The sequence below is a fragment of the Kogia breviceps genome, chromosome 5 (assembly GCF_026419965.1).
Source record: "Kogia breviceps isolate mKogBre1 chromosome 5, mKogBre1 haplotype 1, whole genome shotgun sequence".
Classification (NCBI taxonomy): domain Eukaryota; kingdom Metazoa; phylum Chordata; class Mammalia; order Artiodactyla; family Physeteridae; genus Kogia; species Kogia breviceps.
Window position 1 is genome coordinate 67,076,067 of NC_081314.1, and position 15,291 is coordinate 67,091,357.

A 15,291-nucleotide genomic window follows, 5' to 3' on the forward strand; every position below is an offset into this window, starting at 1 on the left:
AGGACACCCAAGCTGCCTCACCTCGCTTCCACCACGTCCCCAAGGTCCCGCACTTCCGCAGGCCTGGTTTACCCGCTGCAGCCCACACTGCCTCTTTCCCCATCTGGTGCTGCGCCTCTCAAGACTCGGGCTTACATCCTCCAGGCCTCCTCAACTTTAGAGTGTTCGTGGTTCCACCTTTATTTCCAATCTGATTAAGGCACAGAGTAGAGTTTCAATAAATGCTGATAAGCTGAATGAATGAATAAATGAAGACATCATAAAATAATAAATTTTTATCCACATATGGCAGAAAGATTGTGGAGCTATGATGTCATACGGATCGGGTTCCAACACCAGTTCTTCCACTTACTAGCTGGGTGAACTTCACCCCACTGAGACTTGAAGAAATGTTTGTTGGGGCTTCCCTGGTGGCGCAGTCGTTAAGAATCCATCTGCCAATGAAGGGGACACAGGTTCGAGCCCTGGCCCGGGAAGATCCCACATGCCACGGAACAGCTGGGCCTGTGCGCCAAAACTACTGAGCCTGCGCTCTAAGGCCCACCAGCCACAACCACTGAGCGCACGTGCCACAACTACTGGAGCCCGTGTGCCTAGAGCCCGTGCTCCGCAACAAAAGAAGCCCCCGCTCTCCACAACTACAGAAAGCCGGCGCCCAGTAACAAAGAAAAATACATAAAAAAATAAATTTTTTTAAAAAAGAAATGTTTGTTGAACGAATGAATAAAATGTTCTCTCAGAAATGTGTGACGAACTAAGTGCGATAATGCTTGTATCACTCCCCGCCAGGATCAGCGCTTAATAGAATTACTACTCTCCCTTCTATTCCACGTTCTGTATTTATGTAGACTGTGAGGGAAAGGAATGTCTGACTCCGTTCTGAGCTCCCCAGGGTGCCGGGTCACATTAGGTGATGAGAATGAAAACGGAGGACCACAATTTATAACATGCTCGAGGCAGAGATTACACATCCAGAAAGGATCTGGCCGCTTCACAGAGACCACGAGTCTCATTATCTCCCAAGAATCTCAGCTTGCTCACGAACAAATGACGGCCGATGATACTTGGAGATGGAGTCTGCAGTCCACAGGACCCCAACCCCGGGCGCCTCGACATGCGGCCACCAGCGCCTCAGGGCCCCACGCCGCGCTCCTTGCTGTTCAGCCTTCAGGCAGGGCTAGGGGAGACGCATGCGCATCCCTCTCTACTCAGCTCCTCCCGCCCTCCCTTCGCTAGTGCTTCGCATTTCGAGTGCTGGATCTTTTTGTCCCCTACTACGTGCCGTGTCAGTTTCTGAGCGGAAGTGGTGACTGTGAGAGAAGAAGATGGCGGCCACTGTGGTGGCGCCGCCTGGTGTGGTGGCCGGTCGGCCCAATAAGCGCAGCGGCAGCGGGCCGGCAGGCAGCGGCGGCGGCGGCGGTGGGGCAGCCAGAGGGGCGGAGGAGGAACCGCCGCCGCCCCTACAAGCAGTTCTGGTGGCCGACAGCTTCAACCGCCGCTTCTTCCCCATCTCCAAGGACCAGCCTCGGGTGAGCGCCGCGCGCGAAAGCTGCCAGAGGGCCCGGAGGTGGCGGAGCTAGAGCAAGTTATATTTTCGGCTGCCTAATGAGGCGCGCTCTGGAAGGACTTGTGTCCACTGTCTTTCCCAGAAATCGGGTTTATCTGGTTAGGAGGAAGGCGGAGAGACCGTCTAAAGCCCTGACGACTGCCTGACCAAGTGAGTGGCTGGCAGATTTGGGCACTCGTAATGCTGTCCACCTCAGGTTTGGGAGGCCTGCAGGGGCTAATGTAGAAGCAGTGCTTGTGAGAAGCCTTCACACGGGGATTCAGTGCCTCAAGAGGAGGCTGCGCCGCCCGTAGGTAAAGAGAAATTCGTAGGTGAAAGGGACTGTCACCTCCTTCTGCCTCCAAAAGGGAGGTCATGTGCCTAAAAAAAGAGCAGGCTGGTCTGATTCCATAGTAACAGCTGTTTTGGATCTCTTACAGTGTGCTTTTTTTCTTTTCAGGTTTTAGTGACAGCTAGTGTTATCTGTCAAAAGGAGAACAGAACGGGTTCAGTGGCTGGTTGCCCGCATCCCCAGTATTCTCTAGACACTGGGGAACTAGACTGAGCTAGTCCTAGGGATTGCTGGGTCATTCAGCAGTCCCCAGTTCAAAGAAAAGGACTTGCATTCAGTTCAGGAAAAACCCTCTTTGACTCCCCACTCCCTCTAAATAGTCTAATGGCTGTTTATTTTGTACAGTTGATTGGGATGGCTAGCCCCTGACTCTTAGAAAGGGATCAAAGAAGGAAATTTTATAGGAAAAAAAGCATTAGTGGTGCTTAAGCTTCTGGAGATGTAATTGATTTCTATATTATCCTTTGTCACGGGTAGTCTGCTGTTCTATACCAGCTCTGTGTCTCATGCTAAGCAAGTAGATTCCATGCTTACTATATCCAAACTGCAACCCATTAGACTGATGTTTAGAGTATACCATGAACATCAAAGGCAGCAGCCTGATTAGTTTTAAATAGGAAAGGTAAAGTAAAACTAGTGTTTGAAAATACTTTTACAGGAGTGAAAATTGTGGTTGAAATGGGGGAAAGAATGATACTCAGAGGACCCTCATGACTTTTTTTCGCCTCCTACCCTCAGGTCCTCTTGCCCCTGGCCAATGTAGCGCTAATTGACTACACTCTGGAATTTCTGACTGCCACTGGTGTACAGGAAACCTTTGTCTTTTGTTGCTGGAAGGCTGCTCAAATCAAGGAACATTTATTGTAAGGCTCTGCACTTTTCTTTCCATGTTTCACCATTTTTTCCCAGTTTCCTTAGGATGGATATAACTAAATTAGAGGAGATTATGAGAGAGAAAAATGTGTCTGTTTGGATCCCATCATAAGGTCTAAGGGCATTCTCTTCACTTAGGAAGTGAGCAGATGAAGCTGTGACAAAGATTAAAGAATAGCATTTGGATTTTTTCTGAATCTCATTTACAAAGGTTGGACCCAGTGGGTTTTGCTTTTTATTTAGTGGCTCCAATATGCAAGTTACAAGTGTAATATCTTTGTTTTTCCACTGAGCTTCTAAATATTGAGCTCTTCCTCATCTTTGTATTCCTGGTGCCTAGCTTAGTACCACGCACATAGTAAACACTTAACAAATGTTTAGCAAAGTGTTTTTGAAAAAGAGTGAATCTCAGGATTTATGGAAGCTTAGGAAATAAAGACTAGGATATTAGCATGGTCTCCATCAAACAGCTCCTAAATTTGGTATGAGCTTTAGAAGGAGAAAAGTGGCATGAAATGTGTGTTCCCAGGATACTTTGTATAACCTAAGTCTCAGCGGGATTTTCAGTTCAAATCCATGTTTAGAGACAGGGGTCAGAGTATGGAGAGGAAATAGCCATGTTTCTCTAGCCCATAAAACAAGACTAGTGACAGACTATGCTGAAACCATTAATTATAGTTCATAAACCTCTTTGAAGTCGAGGATGCTGGCAGGAACCCCAAAAAAGCCATAGCAAAGGAGTGTGAATGTTGAATGGGGGGAAAAAATAGGGAAGCTCTGCATTATCTTTATGCTTGGTTTACTCATCCCCCTCACCTCCCTTCCTTTAGAAAATCCAAGTGGTGCCGCCCTACCTCCCTCAACGTGGTTCGAATAATTACGTCAGAGCTATATAGATCACTGGGGGATATTCTTCGTGATGTTGATGCTAAGGCCTTGGTGCGCTCTGACTTCCTTCTGGTGTATGGGGATGTCATCTCAAACATCAATATTACCAGAGCCCTGGAAGAACACAGGTCAGGATGGGAAAACGGTAGAGATGAGGTTTGGGACCAGCAGAGCCCTAAGACTGCTTTTTTGCAACTCTCTCCCTCCTATCCTTTACAGGTTAAGGCGGAAGCTGGAAAAAAATGTATCTGTGATGACGATGATCTTCAAGGAGTCATCCCCCAGCCACCCAACTCGTTGCCATGAGGACAGCGTGGTAGTGGCTGTGGATAGTGCCACAAACCGGGTGCTCCATTTCCAGAAGACCCAAGGCCTCCGACGTTTTTCTTTTCCTCTGGTGTGTGGGTATCTGGGGTCCTCGAGGTGGGAAAGTGACAGGCTTCAGCAGGAGAGATGAGTTAAAGTCCTTGTAGAGACTTCCCTTGTGGCACAATGGTTAAGAATCCACCTGCCAATGCAGGGGACACGGGTTTGAGCCCTGGTTCAGGAAGATCCGACATGTCGCAGAGCAACTAAGCCCATGCACCACAACTACTGGGCCTGCGCTCTAGAGCCCGTGAGCCACAACTACTGCGCCTGCGATCTAGAGCCCGTGAGTCACAACTACTGAGCCCATGTGCTGCGACTACTGAAGCCCGCACGCCTAGAGCCCATGCTCCACAACAAGAGAAGCCACCACAATGAGAAGCCCGCGCACTGCAACAAAGAGTAGCCCCCGCTCGCCACAACTAGAGAAAGCCCACATGTAGCAATGAAGACCCAACGCAGCCAAAAATAAAATAAACAAATTTATTTTTTAAAAAATAATAATAAAGTCCTTGTAACTTCTCCCCACAGAGCTTGTTCCAGGGCAGTGGAGATGGAGTGGAGATTCGCTATGATTTACTTGATTGTCATATCAGCATCTGCTCTCCTCAGGTGAGCTCCTTAGGGCCAAGGCTGCACATCCAAAGAGTAGAACTCTGAGGGTGTGTTATCACCCCCTTAAAAGGCCAGGGTATATTTCTTCTCTTTCTTTCTCTTATCTACAGCAAATAGGTGCTATCGTCTTGACCCCAGTATCTCATTGGCAGACTTTTTTGGGATTGTGGCCCATATCCTGCTGTCATAGTGTCTGATAGGTCTCTGGGAGGGCTTGTGTTTGCTTCCAGAGAATAGTGCTTAACCTTGGCCCCCTCTGACTTCCCCACACAGGTGGCTCAACTCTTTACAGACAACTTCGACTACCAAACTCGAGATGACTTTGTGCGAGGCCTGTTAGTAAATGAGGAGGTAAGAAAAGGCTCCCTATGCCTCTTTAGAAGAAGGCTGTGATTTTATCTCAACGCTGATAAATTTGGTCCCCTTTTTTTTCTCTCTCCATTTGCTTTTTTATTCTGCCCATTTTTAGGGCACAATAGACCCTACTGACACACAAAAGCAAAAGATTCATTTGTGGGTTTTGGCAGATCCCCAATACCATCTGACCACCAGTGACATGCTAAAAACATCTCAAGATCAACAGATTAACTGCTAAAAACATGAGCATCCACCATTACACATAATGTGAAAGTTTGTTTTCCCTTGGGCAGGGTTGGGGGAGTTTTGGTCCCCTTTTATGTTTTGTTAAACCTTAGGAGGAAGGAAAAGAGCTGGAGAGGAGAGGGAAGCAGTATACAGAGAAAAGTCTCAGGCCACTTGGCTGTGACATTGAGAGGCAGTAGGAAACTTAAGAAAGTTAGAATAGAATTATACCTGGGATGTTCTTTCTCTCTTGCTTGCTTGGGTGACCTTCTCTTTTTTTCTCCTCATTCAGATCTTAGGAAACCAGATCCACATGCATGTGACAACTAAGGAATATGGTGCCCGGGTCTCCAACCTACACATGTATGCTGCTATCTGCGCTGATGTCATCCGCCGATGGGTCTACCCTCTCACCCCAGAGGCGAACTTCACTGACAGCACGACCCAAAGCTGCACTCATTCCCGACACAACATCTACCGAGGGCCTGAGGTCAGCCTGGGTCATGGCAGCATACTGGAGGAAAATGTGCTCCTGGGCTCTGGCACTGTCATTGGCAGCAATTGTTCCATCACCAACAGTGTCATTGGCCCTGGCTGTCACATTGGTGAGTACAGGTGGGGAGGTCCAGCTGGCCATCCTAGGAGCAGGAACCTGGGGAAACCCCATGTCTCCAGAAAAGGATACAGAGGGATAGTCCTAGAGAATAAGGAACTAGAGTGGCTGCCTTAATAAAGGAAGAAATAGGGATGTAAAAACAGTGATATTTAATTTGTGGCCTGTGAGCCTGTTATTGGGTGACTCTTCACATTCCAGGGTACCCTATATTCACATTCAGGACCAACTGGGTAATTAACATGCAACAATAACATCTCTTTAATGCATTGCAGTTTACAAAGGGCTTCTGCATACATTGTTAAAAACCTTGTGAGGTAGGTATTATTTATAGATAAGTTTATAGATAAACAAAAAAGCTGTAAGGTTGTCTCACCCAGCATCCTAGCTAATAAGAGACAGTGCTGGGACTTGAATCTGAGTGTTCTGATTTTAAGTCCAGTGTTCTTTCTAGTCTTAGTAACTCGCTTTGGTTATAAGAAAGTGATGCTTCTAATGGAACCACCCCTTTAAAAGAACAACAATAAGATTCTAATTCTAAAATGTACAAGAAGAGGTGGAATAATTTGGTTCTACTTTTAGGCATGGATTTAATTCTAATCCGGTTCTTGAGCTCAAGGGGTCCCCAGAAATCTTAAGGGTTCTTAGGTTCTTAAGTCCAGTATATAGTCTGTAATTGTTGTAAACCTGGTGGAGGGTAGTCAGGTGTCTCTGGCCCAAGCTTAGAGAGGGAGAGGGTATTCCTGGTGAATTGGGGATGGAGTAGTAGAGCTGGGTGGGAGCTGTGCTGATGTCAGTCAGCCCAATTCTCCACAGACGGCCCTGGTCTGGAATTGGGGCCCTGAGTCACCAGGAATCCTTCCGTCCTGAGCCAGGTGATAATGTGGTGCTGGACGAGGCCTTCCTATGGCAGGGCGTCCGAGTGGCTGCTGGAGCACAGATCCGTCAGTCTGTGCTCTGTGACAATGCTGAGGTCAAGGAAAAAGTTATCCTGAAGCCACGCTGTGTCCTCACTTCCCAGGTAAGACCCGTTCCACACTGCATATAGGCCCCAAGTTGAGTGGTGGTTATGCTGAGCCAGAAAGGGGCCTTATGTCCACCCATTCCAGCCTGAATTGAGAGTCCCAATCCAGTGGTTTCATTTGCCTTCTACTTGGCTTGGTTAAAAAAAAGTCACTCTGATTTTCAGGATGTACTTTTCCCCAACACACTAATCAGTCTGTGCCACCCACTCCTTTTTTCTCCTCCAGGTGGTGGTAGGCCCAGATATCACGCTGCCTGAGGGCTCGGTGATCTCTTTGCACCCTCCAGATGCAGAGGATGATGAGGATGATGGTCAGTTCAGTGATGATTCTGGGGCTGACCAAGAAAAGGAGAAAGTGAAGCTGAAAGGTGTGAGGCTCAGCAGGTGTGGGGCATCTATCTGTGTGTCTCTCTGCCCCATAGAAAAACCAGTGTTTCCCTCTAAGGGGTTGGTGCTTCTACTGGGCCTTTGCTAAAGATCCATGCCTTTTCCAGGTTACAATCCAGCAGAAGTCGGAGTTGCAGGCCAGGGCTACCTCTGGAAAATGGCAGGCATGAACATGGAGGAAGAGGAGGAACTACGGCAGAATCTGTGGGGTGAGCTAAGCCTTACTACTGCCACCCACCTTCTAGATCAGATTATTTTGAGGGAGATTGAACACTTCAGAATCAGACTACTTGTTCATTACTTTATTTATGCAGACAGAGCAGATATATTGCTGTCTGTCAATGGCTCTTTCAATATGTTTCTCTTTTCTCACTCTTTATGGATTCTCAGGACTCAAAATCAACATGGAAGAAGAGAGTGAAGCTGAAAGTGAGCGAAGTATGGATTCTGAAGAGCTAGATAGCCGGGCAGGCTCCCCACAGATGGATGACATCAAAGGTAAGTGGCCAGGAGAGCAGTGTCTGGGACAAAAGAGGAAAACCTCCAGTTTGGTTGGGCATAAAGTCAGAACTGGATGACTTAAAGCATCCTGGAGTGATATTGGCCCATGAACTTACTCTTGCTTCGATTTTAGTGTTCCAGAATGAAGTCCTGGGAACTCTACAGCGGGGCAAGGAGGAGAACATTTCTTGTGACAATCTAGTCCTAGAGATCAACTCTCTCAAGTAAGAGCAGCTCCTCCTTATTTTCTTCTCCTCGGGGTAATCCCAGGCAGGTGTAGGTTCTCTCCTACTTCTCCAAATAGGAACCTATTCCCTCGACATCCCAACTGGACAATGCCGGTAGCATTTGGAGCAAGGAGAACGTTATGTTTTTGCCTCAGCATAGACTTTCTCCTTCCAAAACCCCCTCTTTCCATGTTGTTCCATTTGACTTTCTCTCCCCCAGTGTCCTGCCAAAGTCATAGTCCTACAGTATGCTGAAAGGGCCAATGAAGGCCCTGGTGTCACCCCTGTTGCCCCACAGGTACGCCTACAACATAAGCCTGAAGGAGGTGATGCAGGTGCTGAACCATGTGGTCCTGGAGTTCCCCCTGCAACACACGGATTCCCCACTCGACCCAAACCGCTACTGTGCCCTGCTGATTCCCGTAAGCAAAGATTGGGGCTGGGTACAAGGGGTTGGGTGGAGACAGGTGTACATCCTTACTGGGCTTGACTTTAAAGGAAATCAGTAGTAGAAGGTCTTGTGAGATATATGTTACTTGTGGTTCCTTTCTCCTTGCCTCTGGACACAGATGAGGTTCTAGAGCAGGTTTGGCTGGTCCAGGGGAGTCAAGTTAGGTTCAATACTGAGTGGCCTTTGAGATTCCAGTATTCAGATGGTACTAGACCCCGAAGGTATACCCAGAATAGACCTGGACTGTCATACTGTCTGTTTGACCCAGAATGAGGTGAACCTTTAGGCTGGAAACAGGTATTCTGAGGGAGCCTGCAGCATCTGACCCTCTTCACCTTCCCTAGGAAATTTCTTTTTCCCCAATCCTGACTACCAGCACTCCCAAGTCCCTCTGACATAATTCCACAGGGCCTGTATCATCTCCCTCTTGTCTTTTTTTTTTTTTAATTTTTGACCTTGCCATGTGACTTGCAGGATCTCAGTTCCCCAGCCAGCAATTAAACCTGGGCCATGGCAGCGAAAGTGCCAAAATCTAACCACTATACTACAAGGGAACTCCCCGTCTTGTCTTGAAAGACCCATGTTATCAGTATTAATTTTCTTTGCTGTCCAGGTGTAGGTGCATGCTCAGGAATATATTGCAACTTCTCCTTTCTTCCACAGTTGCTCAAGACCTGGAGCCCTGTTTTTAGGAACTACATAAAGCGTGCAGCTGATCATTTGGAAGCATTGGCAGCCATTGAGGACTTCTTCCTGGAGCATGAAGCTCTTAGTACTTCCATGGCCAAGGTGAATACCACCTCAAGCCCCACAGTCCTGCATTTAATTTGAAACAGGCCTTGGTGACCTCCATGGAGACACAAAATAGACTGACATGAATCCGTATGGAGTTTGGTTGACAGCTTCATCCACCCCTAGTGTTGTGCTTATTGCTGGGATAGTACAGCTTGGAGCCAAACTAGTAAGGCAACCATTTGGAGGTTGCCCTGGGAATGTGCAAAGCACTACCCAGCAATAGTTCCAGAAGTCAGACCCATTCCAGTATCAGAGTGAACAGCTCATTCTTATCTGTTTTGGAGGAGGCTGCTCCGTGTGTAGAAGGAGGCTGAGGGCCTGGTAGAGAGGCACTAGATCTTGCCTCCTCTTCCTCTGTTATCCATTATGTTTCACTGAACCCTGCAAGGCCCCTGAGATCTCATCTCCTCTGCTGGCCTTCTGCAGGTACTGATGGCTTTCTACCAGCTGGAGATCCTGGCTGAGGAAACAATCCTGAGCTGGTTCAGCCAAAGGGATACAACTGACAAGGGCCGGCAGTTGCGCAAGAACCAGCAGGTAAGTCAGGCTGCCTTCCTGTCACTGCAGTGGTGGCCTGGTTCCCTGGCTCCTGGCCTTAGAGTGCAGGTGGTTGGTCCCTGGGACTCTGGTTGTTAGAGCTGTTTATCTGCTAAGGAGAAAAGGAGGGTTATGTGCCCCTCTCTCAGTAGCTCTCCGCTCTGCTTCCTTACAGCTGCAGAGGTTCATCCAGTGGCTAAAAGAGGCAGAAGAGGAGTCATCTGAAGATGACTGAAGTCGCACTACCTGCTCCTATGGGTGTGGTTGATTGCCCTCCTGGTTTCTGGGCCAGGGCAAGTGAGAGGCTAGTTGCAGAAGGATGAGTGACCACCATCTGAGCTGAGACTTAAAGGAGCAGAGGCTGGAACTACAGTATTCTTCCCACCGCCAGCAGCCATGTGCCTCCCATCCTGACTGGGGAGTTGAGATGAGGGAAGTTGGGCTGGATAACAACTCTGCCTAAGGAGGAGCTAGGCAGGCCCTGCAGTTAGAGGAAGGCAAGAGGAACAGCTTTGTGTTCTGGTTTCCCCTCAGGGAACAGCAGAGAGCAGTTGGCCCTCTCTGTTGCTTGTATTTGTTAATATTAAAAAACAGAGAGGGGTATATTTGGTTTCTCTCCAACTCTGACTGATCAGCAGTTGAAGTAGGTCAACAAAGAGTTCTCAACCTCTGATGTGGTATCCTTTCTTAACACCTGGTGGAGAGGGAGAAGAGGGGTGTTATGGCCACTAGGTGGGACTGTGGTGCCTCGCTAGTTGACCATTGCCATGGCCATGGTGGTAGAGGGCCTAGATTCTTTTCCAGACTTTGTAGGCCAATTTGTGGTCCTGGAGTGGTGTGCCTGAACCTAGTTCCGTGGAGAGTCCTAGTCCGAACACTTTTCTGTCAGAGGGTGATGATGCCAAGCATATGTAAAGTCCATTAACCACTGCCAGTCTGTCACATGCTTTGTCCATTTGATCCAGTACTACTGTCAGGGAAGCTGGGCTACTTTTCATCTTATAGATAAGAGAATTTGCTCAAAGTCTCATGACTCTTGAGGGGTAAAGCTAAGGACTTGAGCCTCATAATCCAGAATTCTTTTTCCTTCAGCATATTCAGTGTCTCAATGAAGGGAAAGTGCCCCCAGAGGCAAATACAACCCCAAGCCAGCAATGGATAGCCTAAGAACAGAGGAAGAACCTGTGAAATGGGCTGTCCCCTAATATTGAGAGAGTATCTACTGCATGACAGACATTTTTTAAAATATACGTTTATTTATTTATTTATTTATTTTTGGCTGCATCAGATCTTAGTTGTGGCGTGCAGGATCTTTCGTTGCGGCGTGCGGGCTTCTCTCTAGTTGTGGCATGCGGGTTTCTTCTCTCTCTAGTTGTGGTGCAGGCTCCAGAGCACGTGGGCTCTCTAGTTGAGGAGTGTGGGCTCAGTAGTTGTGGCACACAGGCTTAGTTGCCCTGAGGCATGTGGGATCTTAGTTCCCCAACCAGGGATCAAACCTGCGTCCCCTGCATCGGAAGACAGATTCTTTACCACTGGACTACCAAGGAAAGTCCCCAGGCATTTTGCTAAATACTTTTCATGTGTTATTTTAGTTAACCTTCACATCAGCCCTATGAAGTAGGTCTTATCCCCATTTTCAGATGAACAGCCTGAAGTTCATAGAGGTCCCGTAACTGGTAATTGATAGAGCAAGGATTTGTTATTGGACTCTAGAGCTGGAATTTGTCACCTGTATTGTCTCCTTTAACCTCAAACGTGAGACAGGCCCTTCGATCTCATCTTTTTGAGCTCTTTGTTGCTTTCCTATAAACCTTACTCTGTTAACACTTAAACTGTGGCAGATATCTTTGGTAACAAGTGGCCCTCCTGGGGTAAAATGGTTGCCTTTCTTCATTTCAGTTGAGTGGAAAGGAGTAAGATGAGGAAGGGGATACTGAACTGTACTCAGGGGTATGAAGGGGCATTACTCAGTATTTCTAAAGAGGGAAAAACAGGCTGGCCAAGGTTTGGCTTAACTTACTTTTCTTATTCAGTAAATTTCAGTTTCTCCTTTGTCAAATACAGGACCTAGTGACTAGAGAGCATATGAAGGTTATGGCATGGACCTAATAGGGGCAGTTAAATACAAGCAGCTGTAGGGTACCTCTGATTTATACCTGATTGGTGGCAGAGATCAGAAGTGGCCTATAGAACTTTTTAGGAGGAAAATATTCCTTCTAGTTGCAGTGATTAGGGAAGGCTTACAGGATTGTGACACTTGAGTGGCCTAAAAAATAAAAAGGGTAGAGGGTACATTATGAGCAAAGCAAAGGGTTTCCATTTAAATATGGCAGATTAAACACATGGGCTTTGGGGACTTCTCTGGTGGTCCAGTGGTTAAGACACCATGCTTCTACTGCAGGGGCCACGAGTTCGATCCCTGGTCCTGGTCGGGGAACTAAGATCCCTTGTGCTGCAGAGCGGCCCAAAAAAAAGAAAAAAAAAACTCATGAGCTTTTTACTCCAAAACCACTTTCAAATGGTAACAAAGGAATTCTTCAAAAAAGGCACATGACTCAATGATAGGGAAAACAAAGTGACAACAATGAATGAGAGACATCAACATTTTGTGAAAAAAAAATAAATGGAAGGGTGAAAGTTGACCTAGCAGAGCAGAATGAGATGAACTCTACCTGCTGAGGTGGTTATTAACAAGAAGCAAACGAGTGTGCCCTTCTGAACCCAGAAAAGGCTCAGCAGAGGGGGGTAAGGATTGGGGCTGAGAACTGGGGGTGGAATGGAGGAGAATCAGACAAAGATCTGTATGAGAAAAAGCTCCCCCAGGTCCCCACTTTATCTGATCCAACCAAGTGATTACCCCTACTTCTCTGCAAGAAATGGGAGATCTAGTCTGGATAAATGGTGGGGAGGAAATTTTCAGAGAAATATTTATGAAGGTTTCCTAAACCCAAAGGTCATGAGTTTCTACACTGACAAGAGCCCATGAGTGCCCAGCATAATGAACAAAGTAACACCACGAAATTTCAGAACCTCAGGGAAAATAAATCTTTAGAACCTCTGGATTCGATAGGAGACATGGTGGGGATGGGATTGAGGGGCTAGATTGAAAATGAGGGATTTAATGAAAGTATATGAGTGGTAGAGCTCTGAATGTCACCACACACTGGCTTATACCCCCAGGCCAAAACTGACTAAATAATTGCAGACAAAAGGCCTACAAATACTTATAATTTTGTTTCAAAAAAAAAAAAGCCATCTTTCCTCCACTCACCACTCACCGTACACTGAAGCTGTTAGTTAATAAGCCTGTGTACATGGACAGAACTTCCAAACAGATTTTTAATGTCTCACTCTTACATGTAAATAGACTGTTAAAGGCCACCAAACATTTGAAGAAACTTCCAACATATGAAAGGCAGAGAGCAAAACAAACAGAAAATTGAAACCAAGGAAACTGACAAAGTAGGGAGCTTTTTGAAAAGTTTAGGGGGGGAAAAGGCTATAATTCTCAAAACTCAGGGAAAATATTGTGTCTATGAATAAAGTGCTATGAAAAGGAAGAATTAGAGAACAAAAGAGCCCTTAGAAATTAAAAAACTATGAATTTTCTTTTCCTGCTGAGAACTGGAGGACTACAGAACCAAATAGGAGGGAAATTATATGTCCATCCTTATATACTTATTGAATTTTTAATTGTGAATATTTTACCTATACAATTGGATAGGGGAAAGTTTGGAAATAATGTTAAGAAAATCTTACAAAAGGTGAAATCATTTGAAAATAAAATGAAATGGATGATAAAGGAGAAAAAGATAAAAGGATCAATCCAGAAGGTACAACATCTAACAGGAGTTGCAGAAAGAAAGGAAAAATGGTAGTGGTTATTAAATAATTCAAGAAAATACTGTTGAATTTCTAGATGGGTAGGGCTGGCCCAATGCCTAGCACAGTGAATGAGCACCAAGGCACATCACCAAGAAATCTGAGAACCCCAGGGATAAAGAGAACTTCCTAAAGACAAAGAATTAAAAACTTAAGTGCCTAGGAAAGAGATCATACTGATCACTAAATAGCAACGCTGGAAGCCAGAAGACAATGGAGTGATGCTTTCAGAATTCTGAAGGAAAATTACTTTCAACTCAGAATCATACTTTCATCTTTTCAAGTTTCTCCCCAAATTAAAAATTTTTTTTTCAAAACAACTTTTTATTGAAGTATAGTTGATTTACAATGCTGTGTTAGTTTCAGGTGTACAGCAAAGTGATTCAGTTTTATATCAATATATACTTTTTTCAGATTCTTTTCCATTATAGTTCCCTCCGCCACAAGTTTTTATTTCCCAAGCTTTCAAGGGGAACTACCAAAGGATGTGCCTTACTGAACAAAGGAGTAAAGTATCCAAGGAACTGGGATCCAACACAGAGGAGAGGTAAAGGGAGTTCTGAGAATGATGCAGAGATGTCCCAGGATGACAGCTGTTCACAGGCTGAGACAGCCAGCAGTGCAGACCAGAGCAATGGAATGGAAGCCCCCAGGAAAGAAAACGGATTATCTAATACATTTGACTGAATGAGTAAAATATGAATTGAGAACCTATTGGATTATGTGGAAAGATTTAATGATAGGTACACTATAGAAAAAAAAAAATGAAAAAGCAAGTCAATGATTAATGCTGGGACTTCCTCGTGGCGCAGTGGTTAAGAATCCACCTGCCAGTGCAGGGACACGGGTTTGAGCCCTGGTCCAGGAAGATCCCACATGCCGCAGAGCAACTAAGCATGTGCGCTGCAACTACTGAGCCTGCGCTCTAGAGCCTAGAAGCCACAGCTACTGAAGCCCACGCGCCTAGACCCCATGCTCTGCAATAAGAGAAGCCACCACAATGAGAAGCCCACACACTGCAAGGAAGAGTAGCCCCAGCTCGCAGCAACTAGAGAAAGCCTGCGCGCAGCAACGAAGACCCAAGGGAGCCAAAAGTTAATTTTTTTAAAAAATGATTATGCCAGGAGGAAACGTAAAGGAAGCGTTTATTCATAGTCAAAATGTCAATACTATATTATCTTATAAGTAATATAAGTACTATATTATCTTATCCAAAAACTGTGATCTTGTAATTTTAAGAGGTTAGGGGGAGGTGGAAGAAAGGTAAATCCATCAATCAAAATTGGAAATCAATAAGTAATGTCTAGAATGCATATATCAAATAATATGAGCTAAAAAAAAGTACACGGGTGGGGGTGGGGAGGGAAATGAGACAGGGCTGCTGTAAGTTTTCTTAATAATTGTCTGCACACATTACTTTGATGACGTTTTAAAGTAGAGGGAAAGGTATGAAATAAACAAGGTGTGTACAGGGGCTGGCAAGTAGGTTGAATTGCTTAAGTCAAAACTTTAGTCAGGATATAATGAAAAAAAAGCTGTAAAGGTAGGTAGAGGTTAGATTATGGAGAGCTTTAAATATCATGCTAAGGATATTTGGAAGGCATTTCGGAATGTGGAGAGGTTTCTGAGTTGAAGAGGCATGTGAAAGAGGT

At 45.8% G+C, this 15,291-nt stretch overlaps 1 protein-coding gene and 1 long non-coding RNA gene across 3 annotated transcripts in view; one reads left to right on the top strand and one right to left on the bottom strand.

The window, feature by feature from the left end:
* Positions 1 to 1,272: 1,272 nt before the first annotated feature.
* On the top strand, positions 1,273 to 11,046 carry EIF2B5 (eukaryotic translation initiation factor 2B subunit epsilon). Its single transcript, XM_059064036.2, has 16 exons — positions 1,273 to 1,529; positions 2,637 to 2,761; positions 3,602 to 3,787; positions 3,879 to 4,056; positions 4,557 to 4,637; positions 4,914 to 4,991; positions 5,515 to 5,827; positions 6,711 to 6,856; positions 7,086 to 7,227; positions 7,354 to 7,455; positions 7,637 to 7,744; positions 7,881 to 7,971; positions 8,273 to 8,396; positions 9,089 to 9,214; positions 9,647 to 9,757; positions 9,933 to 11,046. Exons 1-16 carry the CDS (start codon positions 1,326 to 1,328, stop codon positions 9,990 to 9,992), a joined length of 2,175 nt encoding a protein of 724 aa, XP_058920019.1. The 5' UTR covers positions 1,273 to 1,325; the 3' UTR covers positions 9,993 to 11,046.
* The window catches only part of LOC136794247 (uncharacterized), a 33,460-nt gene continuing 29,162 nt past the window's right edge, over positions 10,994 to 15,291 (bottom strand). The window contains exon 3 of one of the 2 annotated variants that reach the window (XR_010840701.1): positions 10,994 to 11,262. This is a non-coding gene — a long non-coding RNA (uncharacterized lncRNA). Of the gene's footprint in view, positions 12,210 to 15,291 lie in introns of both variants that reach the window. The other variant, XR_010840702.1, reaches the window with a different exon arrangement.